The sequence below is a fragment of the Monodon monoceros genome, unplaced genomic scaffold (assembly GCF_005190385.1).
Source record: "Monodon monoceros isolate NGI ecotype Baffin Bay Population unplaced genomic scaffold, NGI_Narwhal_1 Super_Scaffold_15, whole genome shotgun sequence".
Classification (NCBI taxonomy): Eukaryota; Metazoa; Chordata; class Mammalia; order Artiodactyla; family Monodontidae; genus Monodon; species Monodon monoceros.
The window spans coordinates 62339694-62359705 of NW_021703771.1; the positions used below are offsets into that span (position 1 = coordinate 62339694).

Genomic DNA, 20012 nt, shown 5'->3' on the forward strand with positions numbered 1-20012 from the left:
TCAAAGAAGAAATAGAAATAAAAAGAACCGAATTGGAAAAGAAGCAAAACTGTCACTGCAGATGACATGATACTATACATAGAGAATCCTGAAGATGCTACCAGAAAACTACTAGAGCTAATCAATGAATTTGGTAAAGTAGCAGGATACAAAATTAATGCACAGAAATCTCTTGCATTCCTATACACTGATGATGCAAAATCTGAAAGAGAAATTAAGGAAACACTCCCATTTACCATTGCAACAAAAAGAATAAAACACCTAGCAATAAACCTTCCTAAGGAGACAAAAGATCTGTATGCATAAAACTATAAGACACTGATGAAGGAAACTAAAGGTGATACAAACGGATGGAGAGATATATCATGTTCTTGGATTGGAAGAATCAACATCGTGAAAATGACTATACTACCCAAAGCAATCTACAGTTTCAATGCAATCCCTATCAAACTACTAATGGCATTTTTCACAGAACTAGAACAAAAAATTTCACAATTTGTATGGAAACACAAAACCCCTGAATAGTCAAAGCAATGTTGAGAAAGAAAAATGGAGCTGGAGGAATCAGGCTCCCTGACTTCAGACTATACTACAAAGCTACAGTAATCAAGACAGTATGGTACTGGCACAAAAACAGAAATATAGATCAATGGAACAGGATAGAAATACCAGAGGTAAACCCACACACATATGGTCACCGTATCTTTGTTAAAGGAGGCACAAATATACAGTAGAGAAAAGACAGCCTCTTCAATAAGAGGTGCTGGGAAAACTGAACAGCCACATGTCAAAGAATAAAATGAGTACACTCCCTAACACCATGTACAAAAATAAACTCAAAATGGATTAAAGACCTATATGTAAGGCCAGACACTATAAAACTTAGAGGAGAACATAGGCAGAACACTCTATGACATAAATCACAGCAAGATCCTTTTTGACCCACCTCCTAGAGAAATGGAAATAAAAACAAAAGTAAAAAAATGGGACTTAATGAAACTTAAAAGCTTTTGCACAGCAAAGGAAACCATAAATAAGGCAAAAAGACAGCCCTCAGAATGGGAGAAAATATTTGCAAACGAAGCAACTGACAAAGGATTAATCTGCAAAACATACAAGCAGCTCATGCAGCTCAATATCACAAAAACAAACAACCCAATCCAAAAATGGGCAGAAGACCTAAATAGACATTTCTCCAAAGGAGATATACAGATTGCCAGCAAACACATGAAAGGATGCGCAGCATCACTAATCATTAGAGAAATGCAACTCAAAACTACAATGAGGTATCACCTCACACCAGGCAGAATGGCCATCATCAAAAAATCTACAAGCAATAAATGCTGGAGAGGGTGTGGAGAAAAGGGAACCCTCTTGTACTGTTGGTGGGAATGTACATTGATACAGCCACTATGGAGAACAGTATGGAGGTTCCTTCAAAAACTAAAAATAGAACTACCATACGACCCAGCAATCCCACTACTGGGCATATACCCTGAGAAAACCATAATTCAAAAAGAGTCATGTACCACAATGTTCATTGCAGCTCTATTTACAATAGCCAGGACATGGAAGCAACCTAAGTGTCCATGGACAGATGAATGGATAAAGATGTGGCACATATATACAATGGAATATCACTCAGCCATAAAAAGAAACGAAATTGAGTTATTTGTAGTGAGGTGGATGGACCTAGAGTCTGTCATACAGAGTGAAGTAAGTCAGAAAGAAAAATACTGTATGCTAACACATATATATGGAATCTAAAATAAAATAAAAAAAAAGGTTCTGATGAACCTAGGGGCAGGACAGGAGTAAAGACATAGAGAATGGACTTATGGACATGGGGATGGGGATGGGTAAGCTGGGATGAAGTGAGAGAGTGGCATTGACATATATACACTACCAAATGTAAAATAGCTAATGGGAAGCAGCTGCATCGCACAGGGAGATCAGCTCGGTGCTGTGTTACTAGCTAGAGGGGTGGGATAGGTAGGGTGGGAGGGAGACACAAGAGGGAGAGGATATGGCGATATATATATATACATATAGCTGATTCACTTTGTTACACAGCAGAAAGTAACACAACGTTGTAAAGCAATTATACTCCAATAAAGACGTTAAAAATAAATAAGTCAGGCAGAATTGTATATATTAGCCCTTTATTCAGGCTGAGTCACACACACTTCTTTGTATTACCTTGGCCTTTTGTGTAGCATGTTATACATAATATTGACTCTGGATGTTATATGTAGAGTATTCAGTGTGTGAGACTGAGTAGCAGAAAAAGACTGTGTGTAGAGTGTTAGCAGTATAATTACAAAACTTAAGTATCTCTACTTTGTAAATAGATAGTATATAAAAAGAGTCTTTTATCAACAGAATGTCCATTTGCTTTAGCAGAAAAAAGAGACAGTTTAATGACATTACCTTCATGTGTTATATTAGAAATGAATGTAAATTGTGGTCATACCAGCCAGCACGTCTGGTTGAAAGTGAAAGAAATTCTGACCCAAACTGCCTTAAGGTAGAAGGTAATTTGTTTGCTCACATAGTTGAAATGTCCAGAATTACACCTGGCTATGTACACACAGCTGGATGTAGGGCTCAAAGACTGTTCTTGCTATCTCTTTTGTTCTATGTTCTGTTAAGTTGGTTTCAGTATCCGGTACCACATGATAGCAAGATGGCAGTAGCTCTAGCCCCTGCATCCTTTCTTGTTTCCGTCCAGTAGGAGAAAGTGGGAGATTCCTTTTCAGACATCTAAAAATGTTTCATTTTCTCTCATGGGCTCTGATGGCCTATGTGGATGTTCCTAAACTAATCACTGTGCCTGGGAGAGGAGGCTGTAATGTGTTGATTGGCTTGGGCCTGGCTCAGCTCCTGCAGTTGAGAATGGGAAATGGGAGAGAGGTGGTACCCAGCTACATACACTGAGAATGGCAAGAGTGAATCCTGGTTAGGTGAAGAAGATGGATAAGGGGTCAATATGAACTAAATTGTCTGCACATCCAAGGCTTGGAATAAATCAGAAGGGATCTGACAAAAACCTAGCACTGGACCTGTGAGCTGTAACCTATGTTCCTTAAAAAAAACTGAATACAGTAAAGCCATTTTTCTGCCAGATTTTATGATTTTGGAAACTCATTGGAAGGTTTATTTATCAACCATTTGACATTTCCCTGAAATATTTCTTCATGATGATTTTTCCAATATTTGCCTACTCAATAAAGTTGAAAAGACTTAAAGTTTTTCTTCCACTCTACAAAAGGAGGGTTTGTGGCGTAGTAGAAGTTGGGGTAAGCTCTAAAGCTCTCATTGTGCCTTTGCCATTTCAAGACAGAGAAGAAAATTTGCTTACCAAGCTGTGTGCCGTGCACTTCTTTGCATGTTTTCTTTGCTTGACTTGTGTTTGTATATTTCCTATAGGGCATGTATATTCTTTGACATAGCTGAGCACCTTACACAAGCAAACACTAAAGATTTTTGATTATTATTATATAAGATATGGGAATAACCATCTTACCAGAATTTTTAAAACATACTTAAGGTTAAATTTGATTGTTGACAGGGACATTGTCAGTGAGTCAGTCAGATACTTAGTGAATGTCCACCTGTGTCTGGGCACTGAAGATACAGTGAGTGTATAGTCCAGTGGGAAAGAGAGATGCTAAGAAAAAGCCTAGCAACAATAACGGTAAGGAGCATGAAGCTCTTTGAGGACGAGGGTACAGCACAGTGGTTAGGGACATGGACTCTGCAGCCAGCCTCCCTGTGGTCAAATTCCGCTTTCACCACTATTACGTGACTTTGGTCATGCTACTTAACTTCTGTCTCTTCAGTCCTCATTTAAAAAATAAGGGTGATAATAATACCCATGTCATGGAGTTTTGATGAGGATTAAGTGAATTAGTATGAGCAAAAGGCTTAGGACAGTGCCTGGCACAGAGTAAGGGCTCTCTGAGTGGTGACTCCTGTGATTAACCTGTGTGCTCAGAATTCTGTGGAAACGTAACAAAGGATTCTTGAGCTGGTTGGTTGGTCAGAGAAGCTTCTCTGAGGAAATAGTGTTTAAACTGCTACCTTATGAACAAGTAAGAGTTAGGAGATGAGAAGCGGGAAGCAGAGGGAGGGGATGTGGAGAGAGCAGGGCATATTTGAGGAAGATCTGAATGGCCTTTGCATACGTATGTGCTGTAAGGATTGAGAGTCTGCTTATCTAGAAACTAAAACTCTGAGAACGGAGTTTTAGAGTAACTTGCTCCAGGTAGAATCTGGAATGCATGCTTGTGTAATAACATACTAGTCCAGTGATCCTGAAACCTGGCCCACCAACAGAGTCATTGGGAAGCTTGAAAAAACAACAGAATTCCAGCCTTCATCTTAGTCCTACTGAATCAGATACCTCTGAGAAGTGTATGTATGTATGTATTTATTTATTTTTGGCTGCGTTGGGTCTTCCTCGCTGTGCGCGGGCTTTCTTCAGTTGCAGCGAGCAGGGGCTGCTCTTCATTGTAGTGCGCAGGCTTCTCATTGCGGTGGCTTCTCTTGTTGCAGAGCACGGGCTCTAGGTGCGTGGGCTTCAGTAGTTGTGGCTCGCAGACTCAGTAGTTGTGGCGCACGGGCTTAGCTGTTCCACGGCATGTGGGATCTTCCCGGACCGGGGCTTGAACCCGTGTCCCCTGCATTGGCAGGTGGATTCTTAACCACTGCACCACCAGGGAAGCCCCAGAAGTATATTTTTTAATCACCCCAGCTGAGTCTAGTGATCAGCCTAATTTGGAAAGCACTGTACTAGTCTGTGGTGTCACTCTGTTTAAGATGCCTAAATAAATAGCTTATTTCTGTTGATGTAATGGAAATTGCATGTTTGTTTTAATAGAAATATACTCATCTCTTTAAAAAAAAAACCCGACAGAATGGTTTCAGTGCTGAATTCAGAGAGGAAGTGGTTTCCTTAGATTGAGAACTCTTTAGTTTTTTTCCTCAGTTTTGTCAGTTATAGTTTGAGTTATATTATGGTCTTTATCAATTAATTCTCTTACTTTGTCTTCTTGCTTACAGATAAGAGCTTGCTATAAAACATACTGTAATCTTTGCATAAAAATAGTTTCAACTGCAGAATTCATGGTTGAGAAACCCAGTATTGTAAAATATTTGTCTTCACAAATATTACAAATGGTAGAAGCTTATATGATAGGCAGTCAAGACATAGTTTTATGTTGAATCCTGTGGCACATGTATAGCTAATTATGTCTTTCAACTGCTTATAACAGTTTATAGTTTAAGATAGTATATGCGAATGTAGCATTTGAGTTTTTCCAAGAATCTGGTCACCTTCAAAGTTGTATGGTATTTGCAAATCTAGACCTAAATATATCATTAGCTAAGTTAAGACAGACCAAAAGGGAGGAGTATATAGAGATTTAGATCTTCCTTAGCAGAGTCCTCTAAGGACATTGGTTTTGTTTAGTTCATGAAAGTTGTATTAGTACAGAATTCATATTTCTAAATTATATGAGATGAAAGGGAAGAATATTTGAGCTCTTTACATAAAGAGGATTAATATGGAGTAAACTTTCTTTTGAACAATGAAAACTAAATTACTGCTATTACAGACTCCATATAATTGCATAAATCATAGCCATGCCTGAATATGTGGAGTCCAGTAGTTAAAAAAAAAATCATTCTACTCTAAGAAAAAAGTCATATTACATCTGATAGGCATCTGGCATTTCAAATAAATTATTTGGGCCCAATATGCATTCTTTTTCTACTCATTTCACTTCACAGTTTCAGATTCACTGTTTACACTTATTCTCCTTACCCAATTTCTTAACGCTGCAACTTGAATTAGACATAATAGTAGCCAGCACATCCTATACCATATTCTGCACTTAAATTCACTGGTTCTGCTGCCAGTGGCAAGTCTGCAACTGATAAGAGAAGCTGGTGATTCAGGTGGTTCTATGGCACTATCACATCTGGCTGACAATGAAAAGCCAGTTGTCTGGAAAATGTAATTTGAAAAATATATAAATATAGATGTCCTGGTGGCTAAAAGAGTTGAATGAGTCCTGGTACCAGTGGGCCAGAAGGTCCCTCTCCTACCTGGAAAACAAAGTGGTGAGGAGGAAGTGACGAATGTGTGCAGCAGAAGTGGAATTCTCAGCTCATTCAGAGCAGTTCTCACTTTTTTGTGCCCTTTAAATTAACGGCAAGAGGGGACAACCTAAGCCATGGTGTTTTTAAAAAGCATTGCTTGAATATGGTGGTGAAGAACCAAAATATTGTCCCAGAGTAATTTGAAATACACATATATAATGTATATAATATACATAATATAACAAGACATTGTATAATACACATACAGAACAGTGCATAATCTTAAGCATGTGATGAATTTTCACAATGAACACATCTGTGTACCAGCACCCAGATCAAGAAACAGAGCATCCCAGAGGCCTCCCTCACATCCTTCCAGTCATTACCCCGACCCCTCCCCACTCGAGGGTGACTACTGAACTGCCTTGTAATAGCATAGATTAATGTTACCTGTTTTTATGTTTTCATGTCTAGTTTCTTTTGCTCAACATTATGTTTTGTGAGATTCATTCATATTGTTGCTAGAATTACTAGTTGTTTCTTAATTTCCTAGTCCACGTTTATTGTAATATTTTGGTACTTTAAAGCATTCACATACACCCATAAAATGTAATTATTAGGAATGTAATTATTAGGATGAACACAAGCTCATTGAACTTTAAACAAAGCTTAGTCATGGTTATAGCAGACTTTATGATTTCAGACCTGATATTACATATAAATTTTTGAAAGCTAGTATACATCATTTAGGCATTTCCTATGTTTTAGTGGAAGGCTTGTGCCAAATTGAATCTTTTTCTCTGGGGCTAGGCTTTATAGAGTTTGAAGCTTCAGGTGAATTCCATTCACTGCTTCCATGATGATAAGGACTCGCCTTGCCTATAGGTGATAGAACTTGAGCAATCTTAGGTCTTTGTAGAATTTATTGAAAAGCAACCCCAAAAGGGGAAGCGATGCTTAAATGACCCCCGGACACATTCTCTGTCTCTAACCTGGACTTTTCTCTGCTTGTTGACTTGACTCTGCAGGCCAGCTTTCTCCATACAGTGAAACACAGGGCCACCAGCAGCTTCTCAATTTTATAACCTGTAAATTCTACTGTGAGAGAGGGACTGACATTATTTTTTCAGTTATACTTCACAAAAATCCCAAGTAGATACTTTTGACCTGTCAGCTGTGGCAGGGGCAGAAAATGAGATAGTATGACTGGTCTTGCTTAGACCTGTCCTTGGCCAGTCGATTGTGTTGAGCCATAGGTCTTTCTAGAATCACGTGGTGAAAAGAGGGTACTGTTCCTGGAAGGGTGTTGCTGGGCAGACCAAATCTGGACATCTACACCACCCTGCTGTAAACTCTGAAGGTTAGGGAAAGTCATGAAAGATCATTTAATCAAAGCTACTTAGACTTCTGAAAGAAATTCTACTGACTGGTGGCTAGACCACAGACAGTGATTATAATTAGGACCCCTGAAATTTTGGGAGCTCTAGTCTATACCAATTCTGAACCATTTCCGTTTGGTACTTTCAAACTCATCATTCCGTCTCATCCCCACTGTCCTTAGCTAGATTCAAAAACGTTAGTCACTCTCTTCTATCAGAGTGGTTTTCAACCTTTTGTAAAGTAGGAGGATGATGCCTTTTAAATATAAAAAAAATTTAATCTCACACACAAACAATAGTACATATTTATGAATACATAAAAATGTTGTAGAAGTATTACCAAAACACAAACTACAGGGATGCACACCGAATTCAGGATTGTGGTAGGCTTGGGCAAGGAGGATGGGGAATGGGGTTGGAAATACAGTAGAGGTTTCAACACTGTCTGTTGTGTTTTGTTACTTTTACTTCTAAAATAATTGTGGGGCAAATATGACAGAATGTTATGTGTGTGTGTGTCTATTAAAATTTTCCCCAATTTATAAAATAATTAACGTATAAATTAAAAGAATAATTGCTCAAGGTTTCGCCAACATTGATCACGTGGCACTTCTCCTCCGACAACATTAGGGGGCAACGTTGTGTAGTTATAGTTCACACAGGCTAGGAAGCCAGGCGGCCTGGGTTCTGATTCTAGGCCCTGATTCCATTGTTTCCTCTCTGCTGACTTACTTCAGCTCCATGTGCTTCAGTTTCCTCATTTGTAAATTACTACAAAAATTACTTTTTATGTTATCAAAATTTTTACCTCACTTGCTGTGATGTTTTTAAAGTTAATATGTTCATCTCTTGGTATCTGTTGGCGATTGGCTCCAGGACCCTCCCAGGATATCAAAATCCCTAGATGCTCAAGTCCCTTGTATAAATTGTCATCATATTTGCATATAATCTATGCATATCCTCCTGTATACTTTAAATCATCCCCAAATTATTTAAAATACCTAATACAATGTAAATGCTGTGTAAATAGTTGCCAGCACAGCAAATTCAAGTTTTGCTTTTTGGAACTTTCTGGAATTTTTTTTTCCTGAATAGTTTTGGCCCATGGTTGGTTGAATTCACAGATTTGGAACCCACGAATATGGAGGACTGACTGTACATGTAAAATGCTGACCAGCATTTGGCATATAGTAAGCACTCAATAAATATTAGTTATTATTTGTTCATGTTATTAATAGGGACAGGAATGACTTCTAATCATGGTTATGTTTTGTTATTTTATTTTTAAAACTTTATCTCATTTCAACTTTATCAGGCAGATTTGTTTTTGTTGGGTTTTTTTGAAGTATAGTTGAGGTACAATGTTATATAAGTTGCAGGTGTACAATATAGTGATTCACGATTTTTAAAGGTTATACACCATTTATAATTATTATAAAATATTGGCTATATTCCCTGTGTTGTACAGTATATCCTTGTAGCTTATTTTATGCCTAATGGCTTGTACCTCTTAATCCCCTACCCCTATATTGCCCCTCTGCCCTTCTCTAACCCCACTGGTAACCACTCATTTGTCCTTCACGTCTGTGGGTCTGTATAAGGCAGATATTTTATCATAGATGAGGAAGGTAAGAATCCAGGATGTTAAGTAACTTGACTAAACGTCAACAGCTACCAAATGATTGAGCTGGATTAGAACCAAGCTCTGGAGCTCCAAAGCCCCCATGCTTAACTTCTACATTTCATTACCACCAGCAATTTCATTCTTATCTTTCTTAAACAACTTGTAAAGAAATCAGAAAAAAATGGTCTAAAACTCTTGAACTTAGGTAAATGACATATGATTTAGAATTGGGATGATAGGAAATTGTATGTAGGTAACTAAAGGAAATTTTTAAAATTTAGCATTTTTATATACCACATATTAGCGTATCTACTATATTCTAGAGACCATGCTAACGATTTACAGAAACTTTGTTACACTAAATTCTTATACCATTCTGCATGTAGTCATTCTGTTTCTTTTTTAGCAATGAGGAATCAGTCTCAGAGATATTATATAACTTCTGCAGGGTCAAACAACTACTAAATGGAATCAAGACTATGCCTGCCATCACATTGTTGTTTGTTTTTTTTTTTTTTCATTAAGCTGAACTAGCTTTCTCACATGATCTGTTATTGTTTGTAATTTAATTTTGATGTAGATATACGTATATTCAGGGTTTTTCATCTGGTCATTGTTATTTCCTCATAGTTTACAAAATTGAAGGCAAACAGCATGTAAAACATTTAATCAGGGTTGACTTTGTTCAGCTATGTGATATAAATCATTTTTGTAGTAATTCAGAGTATTATCTGTAGTAATCAGAGTAGTTCAGAGTATAATCATTTTTGTAGTAATTCAGAGTATAATGACAAATTTTCTCAACTTGTTTTTTCCAAGGTGAAAAATACACCTTTGGATGGCCCTTTAAAATATAATAAATGTAAAAGCTAAGATTTGAAAATTATCCTTTTCAACTTGGTAGATTTTGCACACGTTTAACAGTAAAACTATTACCATTTTGTTTCTTAGAGAATATGCTGGTATAGGGTGCTAACTTTATTTACAAGAAACAAAGATTTTCAGGGCCTTTTCCTGTCCTGAAGAAAAATGCATTGGGTGTGTGTTTAATCACTGCTATGTTTGTCTTAGTGTGAGATTTAGATTTTCCTGCTTTGAGTAGATCTAAAAACATTATCATGGTGCCTTTTTTTTTTTGTAGTTCATCACTTTTAGTAGGCCTTATGCATTATTATAGAACAAAAACAATGTATATGTGTATATGATATATAGGTGGCCGTATCCTGATAGTGAAAGTGGTGTGTTTTCCCCTGACTTGTTGTCATGGGTACCGAGTATCCAAGTGGTGTGATGGAAAGTGATCAAGTCTTCCTCTTTCACCAGGTGATCAGACTTTGAGAATTTGGGATGTGAAGACAACAGGAGTCAGAACTGTGGTTCCAGCACATCAGGCAGAAATTCTGAGTTGTGACTGGTGTAAATACAATGAGGTACCTTGTCTGGTTCTATCCTGAGCTGCTGAGCCCTTCCTAATGTTGAAATGTTTTAGATTTTATTTTATCTTTGTTTATGTGGACTTTGATAGTGTTTATGGACCATTAAGTTAAATTCAGTCCCTTTCGTTTCTAATTGATGATTGTGAGTGACCTGCATTAGCATTAATTGGATTTAAGTGCACATAAAACAGGCTGAATAAGAAACAGAAATTCTCAAAAGTTCAATAGTGCAGCCTTACTTGTTTATTTGGGAAACTGCTTTACAACTTACGTAATTTTTTACTTTATTGCTCTTAACCCTGCCAGTTTGTATCATCTTTTGCTTTCATTTCTTGTTCATTTTGCTAGTGAGGCTGCTGAACTACTTGTAACTTGATTTTTAATTTGACAGTCCATCAGTTTTTAGAATTTTCTGTTTTCTCTTCCCTTATAAGCCTAACCAAGCTTCATGTTTCTGTAAGATAGCAGTGTCCATTTGTAACTTTTTGCAGAGCTTCAGCTAACTATATGAGCATATGAATTAGAAATAGAAATGGATTAAATATGTGTTGATATGCTGTTTAAATATGTTTATGTACCTGAAGTAGTCTGTTGACTATGACAAATAAGTATAACATATGCCTTATTTTTCCCACTTTTAAAGTAATCAGTGAAGGTTAAGAGAACATTGTATCAGCTGAGTTCTTTAAATAGAAAGAAATAAAATAGATTTAAAAAATATAGAACATATTCAAAATAATACTTGATTTTAATAAAATTTTCAGTGCTGATGACTACAGTTCAAATCTCTCTCGTGAATTTTCCAAATAGGAAAATGAAATTGTGGGCTGTGTGTTATACTTTTAAGAATTCTAAAAAAGTTGCTGATATATACTTGAGAGTAGTTTAAAAATTTTTTTTTAAATCATTGCAGCTTTTTTTCAGATGAGCTTATATTGAAGCCGAAAATGTTCAGACAATGGATTACTGCCCTGGCTGATGTGGAATGGGGCTGAGTGTGGACGCAGCTCTTGGCCTCTTGCGCCATGAACTCTGGGTTCACCTGGGGTTCTAGATAGCAGAATTTATAAAACCTGACTAGATAGGAGACTTACCACTTTCTGCATAAATTCTCAGATAGTGTTACATATTATATTAAGACATGGCCCATGAGAGTTGAGAGCAGTGATTGATTTAGAATTAGAAAAACATAAAAATTTAATTTATACTTTGCACTTTCAAATATTTGTAAATTAGCAGGCCTCTTGCCTTTTAATGCTTGGTAGAAACCTCAGAGGATGCTGAAAAGAAGGGTGGGCTCGTTTGTCAGGTATAATTTTTAAAATCTTATGTTCTTATTAATATTCCTAAAAGTAGATTGGGAAATCTACAATGCTGTTTGAGACTATGCCTTTTTCTGTTGTGTATAGTGTTCCATCATATGCCTAAAGCATATTGAGTTCCTTTTCTCTCAAGTCCTACTAATTTTTGCTTTTTGATGTATATTTTGACTCCTTTCTATAATGTTATATAACTTTTCAAGAATGACTCCTGGGATCAGATTAAATAAATACCAGAAAATAGACACTGTTTCTAGTAGGAAAGCTTGGGTACTGCTTAATTGCAAAGACGTCACACTTTACTTTTCTCTGAATTGTTTTCAGAATTTGCTGGTGACAGGGGCAGTTGATTGTAGTTTGAGAGGCTGGGACTTGAGGAATGTACGACAGCCAGTATTTGAACTTCTTGGTCACACCTATGCTATTAGGAGAGTGAAAGTAAGTTTTTATCTTTTCTTTTTATACATAGAACAAAAATATAAATATATTTAATGAAGTATATATAAAAGGTGTTTAGGGGCTGGGTTATTGATTCTTTTTTATGCATGTTTTTGTTATCCAATGAATGATAATGAATATTGAAAGCTAAAATTGGGTAAAATACTGGAATAATTATTGAATGAATTGTAATAATGTAGTCAAGCAGTACTTAGGATTAAATAAAAATGTTTTTCTCATTCTGTCATTCCCATTCTACTATTCCTTTTAATATTTTTTAACTATAGTAATTTACTTTTAGTATTATATTCTTTACAATTTTTCATTCAGTGGGAAGGTTTCTTTATTTTGTTGAAACTTGCACAGAGAGAGAGTTAATTCTTTATTTTCCCTAACATGATTGTATATATGAATGTTCTCAGAAGTTTAGGGTAGATACAGTTTTCCACTTTCTAAACAGCAGAGGATGAGGTAACTTTTTTCTGCTGATCCCCTCAAATTTGTCAGGTATAAGGTGACTTAAGTTAGTTTCCCAGCTTTTATTTAGGTAAATTTTGCTAAGTCACTGTGGAAAACATCTTATTAAAGGACATTTCCCAATTTCATTCTTTGTTTTTTTACATTAAGGATAAAAAGGTACCTTTTTGATCTTTTCATTAAGATAATTATGTTATTCCTATTTTAAAAATTCTAAATAGTAGTTAATATTTTAAATTTTACTGGTTACAACTCAACATATGAGACACAGTGCCCTGATTTTTTTTCATGGCACACAGGTTTTAGTAGTTAAAAAACATTTTCTATATATATTTCACAGTGCTTCTGAGAATGAAATAGGGTAATGTAGTGAAAGTATTTTGCAAACTATGAAGAGCATTCAAATGTAATTATATTATGTGTATATAACTATTAAAGTACTGGTAAGAAAAACATGGAAGAAATAAAATTGCAATGGGCAGCCTGGTAAAACATGTTTATTACTAAATACTACTTGTCTTTAAATTTGCAGTTTTTGACCTTGATATCATTTTCATTAGATGTGATATACAAAGAACATAAAAATTATTTTAAAACTTTTAACATTTAAATGTTTATTTGATACTTGTGCTAATAGCAATCATAATATATATTCACAAAATTGGTTAAGTTAGATGAACTTTATTATAATGTTCATGGGAATGACCTTATGAAGTAGCATGTTATAATTACAGTTAACCTCAAAAAGGGTTTTTTGTGTTTTTTTTGTAGTTTTCACCATTTCATGCTTCCGTGTTGGCCTCTTGCTCCTATGATTTTACTGTAAGGTACAGTGGCTTTTGATATGTTTCATTGTGAAATACGAAGTACCATTTGACTCATTGCAGCTTTTCTGAAGGGTAATAAGTTATCTTACTAATATAAAAATAATCTGAGCTGAGCACATAAGAATATTTGCCACTGAGATTAATATTATTTTTTTCTGTTTTTATGATCTGGCCACATATATGAGTAAATTCTTTAGTATTTAAAGGTTAGCCTGATTGCTCTGTTTAAAAGCCTTTTTTCCTGACAGTTGTTCCTCGTAATATCTTCCTATGCTATAAATTGAATAGCCAGTATCTTTTAAATTAAAATTTTAAAAATTACGAAGTTTTATTTCTTCAGTCTAATTATGTGACTCTTAAGGCTAAGATTGTTATATATGAAAAAAATCAGCATGAGTGTATGTATGTTTGTGAATATATATATATGACTGTGTATGTATGTGTATGCACATGTGTATCTATGTATTAATATGTGTATGTGTATCTCTAATCATACCCCCAGTTCTGATCCCACACCACACAGGGTTCATTCTACTTTTTCTCCTTTTCCAGATTTAAAACTCCTGATTCTTATTTTTCACAATATATTTACCTATTTGCTACCCTAGAATTCTCGGAAAGTAGTTTAGAAATCACTGTATATCAGTTCATAGAGATCTTTTTCATTCTGTATAATACTTCATTATGTAGACGTACTATAGTTTATTCAACTAGTCTCCTACATATGGGCATTTAGCTCGTTACAAATATTTTATAAATAAACAGTGCCACAATGAATAATAACCTTGTAAGTACATACATTCACATCACTAGAGAATTAGCTTCAGAATATATTCCCAGATGTGCGATTGCTGGATTAAAAGGTAAACATATACATATATATATATATAGTTTTGTTAGATATTACCAAATTCCCGTCCATAAGGAATATACCAGTTTCCATTCCAAGCAGCAGTGTTTGAGACTCCCTGTTTCTCTACCATCTAAAGATCGTTGATTCTTTTTTTTTAAATTAATTAATTTATTTATTTATTTTATTTTTGGCTGTGTTGGGTCTTCGTTGCTGCGCGCGGGCTTTCTTTTAGTTGTGGCGAGCGGGGGCTACTCTTCGTTGTGGTGCATGGGCTTCTCATTGTGGTGGCTTCTCTTGTTGCAGAGCACGGGCTCTTGCCACGCAGACTTCAGTAGTTGTGGCATGTGGGCTCTAGAGCTCAGGCTCAGTAGTTTTGGTGCACGGGCTTAGTTGCTCTGCGGCATGTGGGATCTTCCCAAAGCAGGGCTCGAAGCCGTGACCCCTGCATTGGCAGGCAGATTCTTAACCATTGTGCCACCAGAGAAGCCCCAAGATCATTGATTCTTTAGGGGCTTCCAAGTTTGTGATCATATCATCTATAAATATAGTTTTATATCTTCAATTCCAATTCTGATGTCCCTAATTGATTTATCTAATTGCATTGATACCTATATTACAGTGTTAAATAGTGTTATAGAGGATGTCTTAATTCTTGTATTAGTAAAAATGCCTCTAGTGTTGCCTTGTTAAAAGTAAGATACTGACTTTAAGACAAAGTGTATATATTTATTTATCATGCTAAGAAAGTATGCATCAACTCCAGTTTTCTTGAGTGTTTTTTTTTTTTTAGAGTCAGGAATTGATCTTAAGTTTTGTTGAAGGCTTTTTCAGCATCTATGGAGATGATCATGTTTTTTTTTTTTGAGCTATTAATATAATATATTAATGGATTGAACCAACCTTGCATTCTTAGACTAAATCCCTCTTGTTCTTTGTGTATCGTTATCTTACTGTGGTGTTGGATTTTGTCTGCTAATATTTGATTTAGAGCTTTTACATCAGTATTTGAAGGTGATATTGACCTATATGTGTATGTGTACCTCTAATCATACCCCTCATTCTGATCCCACACCACACAGGGTTCATATAGGGTTTTTTTTCTGTTTCTTTTTTTAAATTTTTGGTTTGTGTATCAATGTTTTAATTGCTTCATAAAAAAGAATTAAGAAGTTTTTCTACATTTTCTAAGCTCTGGAACAGTTTGTGCAACACGGAGGGTATTGGGTTTTTGAAGCATTGGTAGATTTTCCCTGTGAAACCATCCGGGCATGGCTCTTTTTGTGGAGTATTTCTTGATAACTTTCTTTATTTCTTCTATGGAAACTTGTCTGTTTAAACTTTCTATCTCTAATGGGAGTTTAGGAAATTATCCTTTGCTTATAGGTTTTCACATTTATTTATACGGATGTCTGTAGAGTCATGACTTTTTAATTTCTTCTGATTCAGTGGTTATTTCACTATTGTCATTTCTGATTTTGTATATATGTGATTCCTACTTTAAGTTATCTAATGGCATGTTTATTTTGTTATTTTTTCTTCAGCATACAAGATTTTGATTTATGAATGAGAACCACTGTTTTTCTATTCAGTACCTCATTAATTACTGCTTTTATCTTTATTTCCTTCTTGATACTTTCTTTTGGCTTACTTTCTTTTTCCAACTTTTGATCTGGGAATTTACTTATTTTTATTGTTTCATTTTGTTAATAAAGTGTTTAAGGCTATGAATTTTCTTCTAGTTTTCATTTCAATTGTAACTTATAAATTCTGATATATAATTTTCTTCATTATCATTAAAAAAATGTGTAACTTCTATTTGTATTTCATCTTTCTCCCAAAAGTTGTTTAGTAGGAAGTTATTTAATTTCCATATGAAAGTGCCTTTTAATTTTTGAAAATTTGTTAATAATTTCTACTTTTATTGTGATCAGAGAACACTGTTATTAGTCATTCTGTTTTATGGAATATGTTGATTTTTTTGTGGAGGAGAACCTAATAAATGATCAATTTTTGTGAATGTTACATATGCAATTGAGAAGAAGGTATATTGTCTATTATCACATTGTAAAGTTAAATATATAACCATAAGCTCTACTAATTGATAATGTTATTTGGATCTTCTGTATCCTTTCTTATTTTTGGTCCACTTAATCCATTTTGTACTGAGAATGGAATGTTAAAATCTCCTATTATCAGTGGGTTTCTATCTATGTCTCCCTGAATCTCTTCTAGTTTTGAGTTCATAAAGCCATATGCTGTATTATTTGGTGCATAGATATTTTCAACATACATTAGTGAACTGAGACTTTTAGCATCAAAGAGACTCTTTCTTTGACACAGCTAATTGCTTTTTAGTTTTAATTATGCTTTATCTCTTATTAGTATCATTGCCTCTGCTTTCATACTATTCCCATCTTCCAGGTATACCTTTTTCCATACTTTTATTTTTAGTTTTCTTGAACCATGTTGTTTCTGGTATGTCTTTCATACAGAGCATATATTTGGGTTTTGCTTGGCAAGCTAAATCAAAAATCTTTTTATTATAATATGCAAGATTAACCTATTCATATTTCTTGATAAAAATATGTTTGATAGCAAGTCTGTCATATTATTTTATGTTATGATTATTATGTGTATTATGTTCTGTTCATTGTTTGTGTGGTGTATTTTTTTGTTGTGCTTTGGGGGTTTTTTTTGATCTTTTATCAAAAAATTTATATTTAGGTAAGTTTTTTTCTTTGTTTCAGTGGTTTCCTTTGGTCTTATAAATTTTGTAATGCTTTTATTCCCTTTGTTTTATTTAAACTTAAAAAAAAAACACCCCAAACAGTTCACCCACTTCTCCTTCTCCCCATCTGCTGCCTCTGGCAACCACCAATCTTCTGTTCTATCTGTGAACTTGTTTTCTGTTTTGTTTTGTTTTTGTTTTTTTCCATCCATGTTGTTGCAAATGGCACAATTTCATTCTTTCGTTATGACTGAATAATATTCCATTGTATACATATGCCACAATTTCTTTATCCATTCGTCTGTTGATGGACACTTTGTTTCCATATTTTGACTGTTGTAAATAGTGCTGCAAGGAACATGGGGATACATATATCTTTTTGTGTTAATGTTTTCTTCAGATAAATACCCAGAAGTGGAATTGTTGGATCATATGGTATTCTATTTTAAGATTTTTGAGGAACTTCTGTACTGTTTTCCATAGTGGCCTCACCAATTTGCATTCCCACCAACAGTGCACAAGGGTTCCCTTTTTCTCCACATCCTTTCCAACACTTATTATTTCTTGTCATTTTTTTTTTATCATTTTGATAACAGCCATTGTAGTTTTGATTTGCATTTCCCTAGATTAATGATGTTGAGCAACTTTTCATGTACCTGTTGGCCGTCTCTATGTCTTCTTTGGAAAAATGTCTGTTCTGATCTTCTGTCCATTATTAAAATTGGATAGTTTGGTTTTTTGCTATTGAGTTGTGTGAATTCTTTATATATTTTGAATATTAGCCCTTCATCAGATATATGATTTTTAAATATTTCCTCCCATTCAGTAGGTCACCTTTTCATTTTGTTGATGGTTTCCTTTACTGTGCCGAAGCTTTTCAGTTTGGTGTAGTTCTACCTGTTTCTTTTTACAATACCAGTACCATACTGTTTTAATTACCATAGCTTTGTAATATAGTTTGAAATCAGGGAGCATGATGCCTCCAGTTTTGTTCTTTCTCAAGATTACTTTGGCTATTCAGGGTCTTTTGTGGTTCCATACAAATTTTAGGATTGTTTTATTCTGTGAAAAATGCCATTGGAATGGCCATCAAACTCAATAGTAAAAAAGCTAAAAGTTTTTCCTCTAAAATCAGGAACAAGACAAAGGTGCCCACTCTTGCCACTTTTATTCAACATAATATTGGAAGTCCTAGTCAGAGCTATTAAACAAGAAAAAGAAATAAAAGGCACCCAGATTGGAAAGGAAGAAGTAAAATTGTCATTATTTGCAGATGACATGATATTGTATCTAGAAAACCCTAAAGACTCCATAAAGAATGTTAGAACTAATAAATTCAGTAAAGTTGCAGGATACAAAATCAGTACACAAAAATCTGTTGTACTTCCATATACTAATAATGAACTATCAGAAAGAGAAATTAAGAAAATAACCCCACTTACAATTACATCAAAAAGAATTAAATACTTAGGAGTAAATTTAATATAGGAGGTGAAGTACCTGTTTATTGAAAACTACAAGAAATTAATGAAAGAATTTAAAGAAGACACAAAGAAATGGAGAGATATTCTGTGCTCATGGATTGGAAGAATTACTATTGTTAAATTGTCCATACAACCCAAAGCAATATACAGATTTAATGCTATCCTTATCATTAGTCCCTTGTTTTTCAAAAAATTTAACCATTTATTATCTGGTTTGTGAGTTTTTAATGGTATTTATTTTAACTCCTACTTACTGCATGTACAATAACCGATGAACTTATTTTACCTTCCTTTTTTTTACCCTCCCTTTTGCATCAAATTTTGAGTTGTTTTATTTATATTTTGTTAGAACATACCACATATAACATGTAATACATACCATGTTATATATTATTCTTCCACTCTTGTTTCCAATTTTGTTTTCATCTTAGGTACATAACTAAATATATTAAATGCTCATCATCAATCTTTTTGCTAAAATTTCCTCATCATGTTTTAGTTTGATGAAGTTTATATTCTAGTAAATTCCTCAAGAAGGGCTCGTGGGTACAGACTTCTCAGGAGCTCTCGCATATTTAAAATTATTTCTCTGTAGTCTCAATGCTTGAAGGATAGCTTAGCTGAACATGAACTCCTTGATTTACATTTCTTTCCTATAGGGACTCCAATTAAACATAAATTGAATCTCTCTTACTTGTCTTCTATATCAGATGCTTTCTCTCTGATACGTTTTTAGTCTCATTTTCATTCCTTGGTTATTTTTCTCCTGTCTTTGATGTCCTTATATTTTTGTGTAAATTTATTCTTTGAGCACCATGTAATTTTGTCTTCATTTCTGATATGAATTTGCCTTTTTTCTTCTATTTCTTTCTTGTGTCCAGTTAGCTCTATTTCACTTTTTCCTGTTTTTGTCCACTTCTTTTCTTTGTTTTTGAATTCTTGATTGTAAGGGGAAAGCTCTATACTTCCGACACCAGTTGTATGTGGAGTTTTCCCACACCAAGAAATTCTCTAATTCTCAGCAGACACCAATGGTGTGTCCTACAGAGTTAACTCAATTCTAATTCTATCTACCTGGAGATAACATCAGATCCCACAGATTAAGAACTCAGTTCCACTAGACTGCCCTTACTTCAGATGCAAATTGCAAGCCTAGATTGTCACCTGTACTTCTGACTGACTAGCTGTAAATTGGGGTTCCCAAGACCCCCTCCTCAGTTTTTATAATTTGCTAGAATAGCTCACAAAGCTCAGGGAAACATTCACTATGTGTACTAGTTTATTGTAAAAGATATTATAAAGGATAAAAGTGAACAGCCAGATGAAGAGGTACAGAGGGTGA

General features: G+C 34.7%; 1 protein-coding gene across 1 annotated transcript in view; it reads left to right on the plus strand.

Moving 5' to 3' along the window:
* The window catches only part of PEX7 (peroxisomal biogenesis factor 7), an 84976-nt gene that overhangs the window by 21680 nt on the left and 43284 nt on the right, over positions 1–20012 (plus strand). Inside the window, exons 6-8 of the mRNA XM_029224253.1 lie at positions 10432–10538; positions 12188–12301; positions 13550–13605. Coding sequence (XP_029080086.1) covers positions 10432–10538; positions 12188–12301; positions 13550–13605 — 277 coding nt within the window. The remainder of the gene's footprint in view (positions 1–10431; positions 10539–12187; positions 12302–13549; positions 13606–20012) is intronic.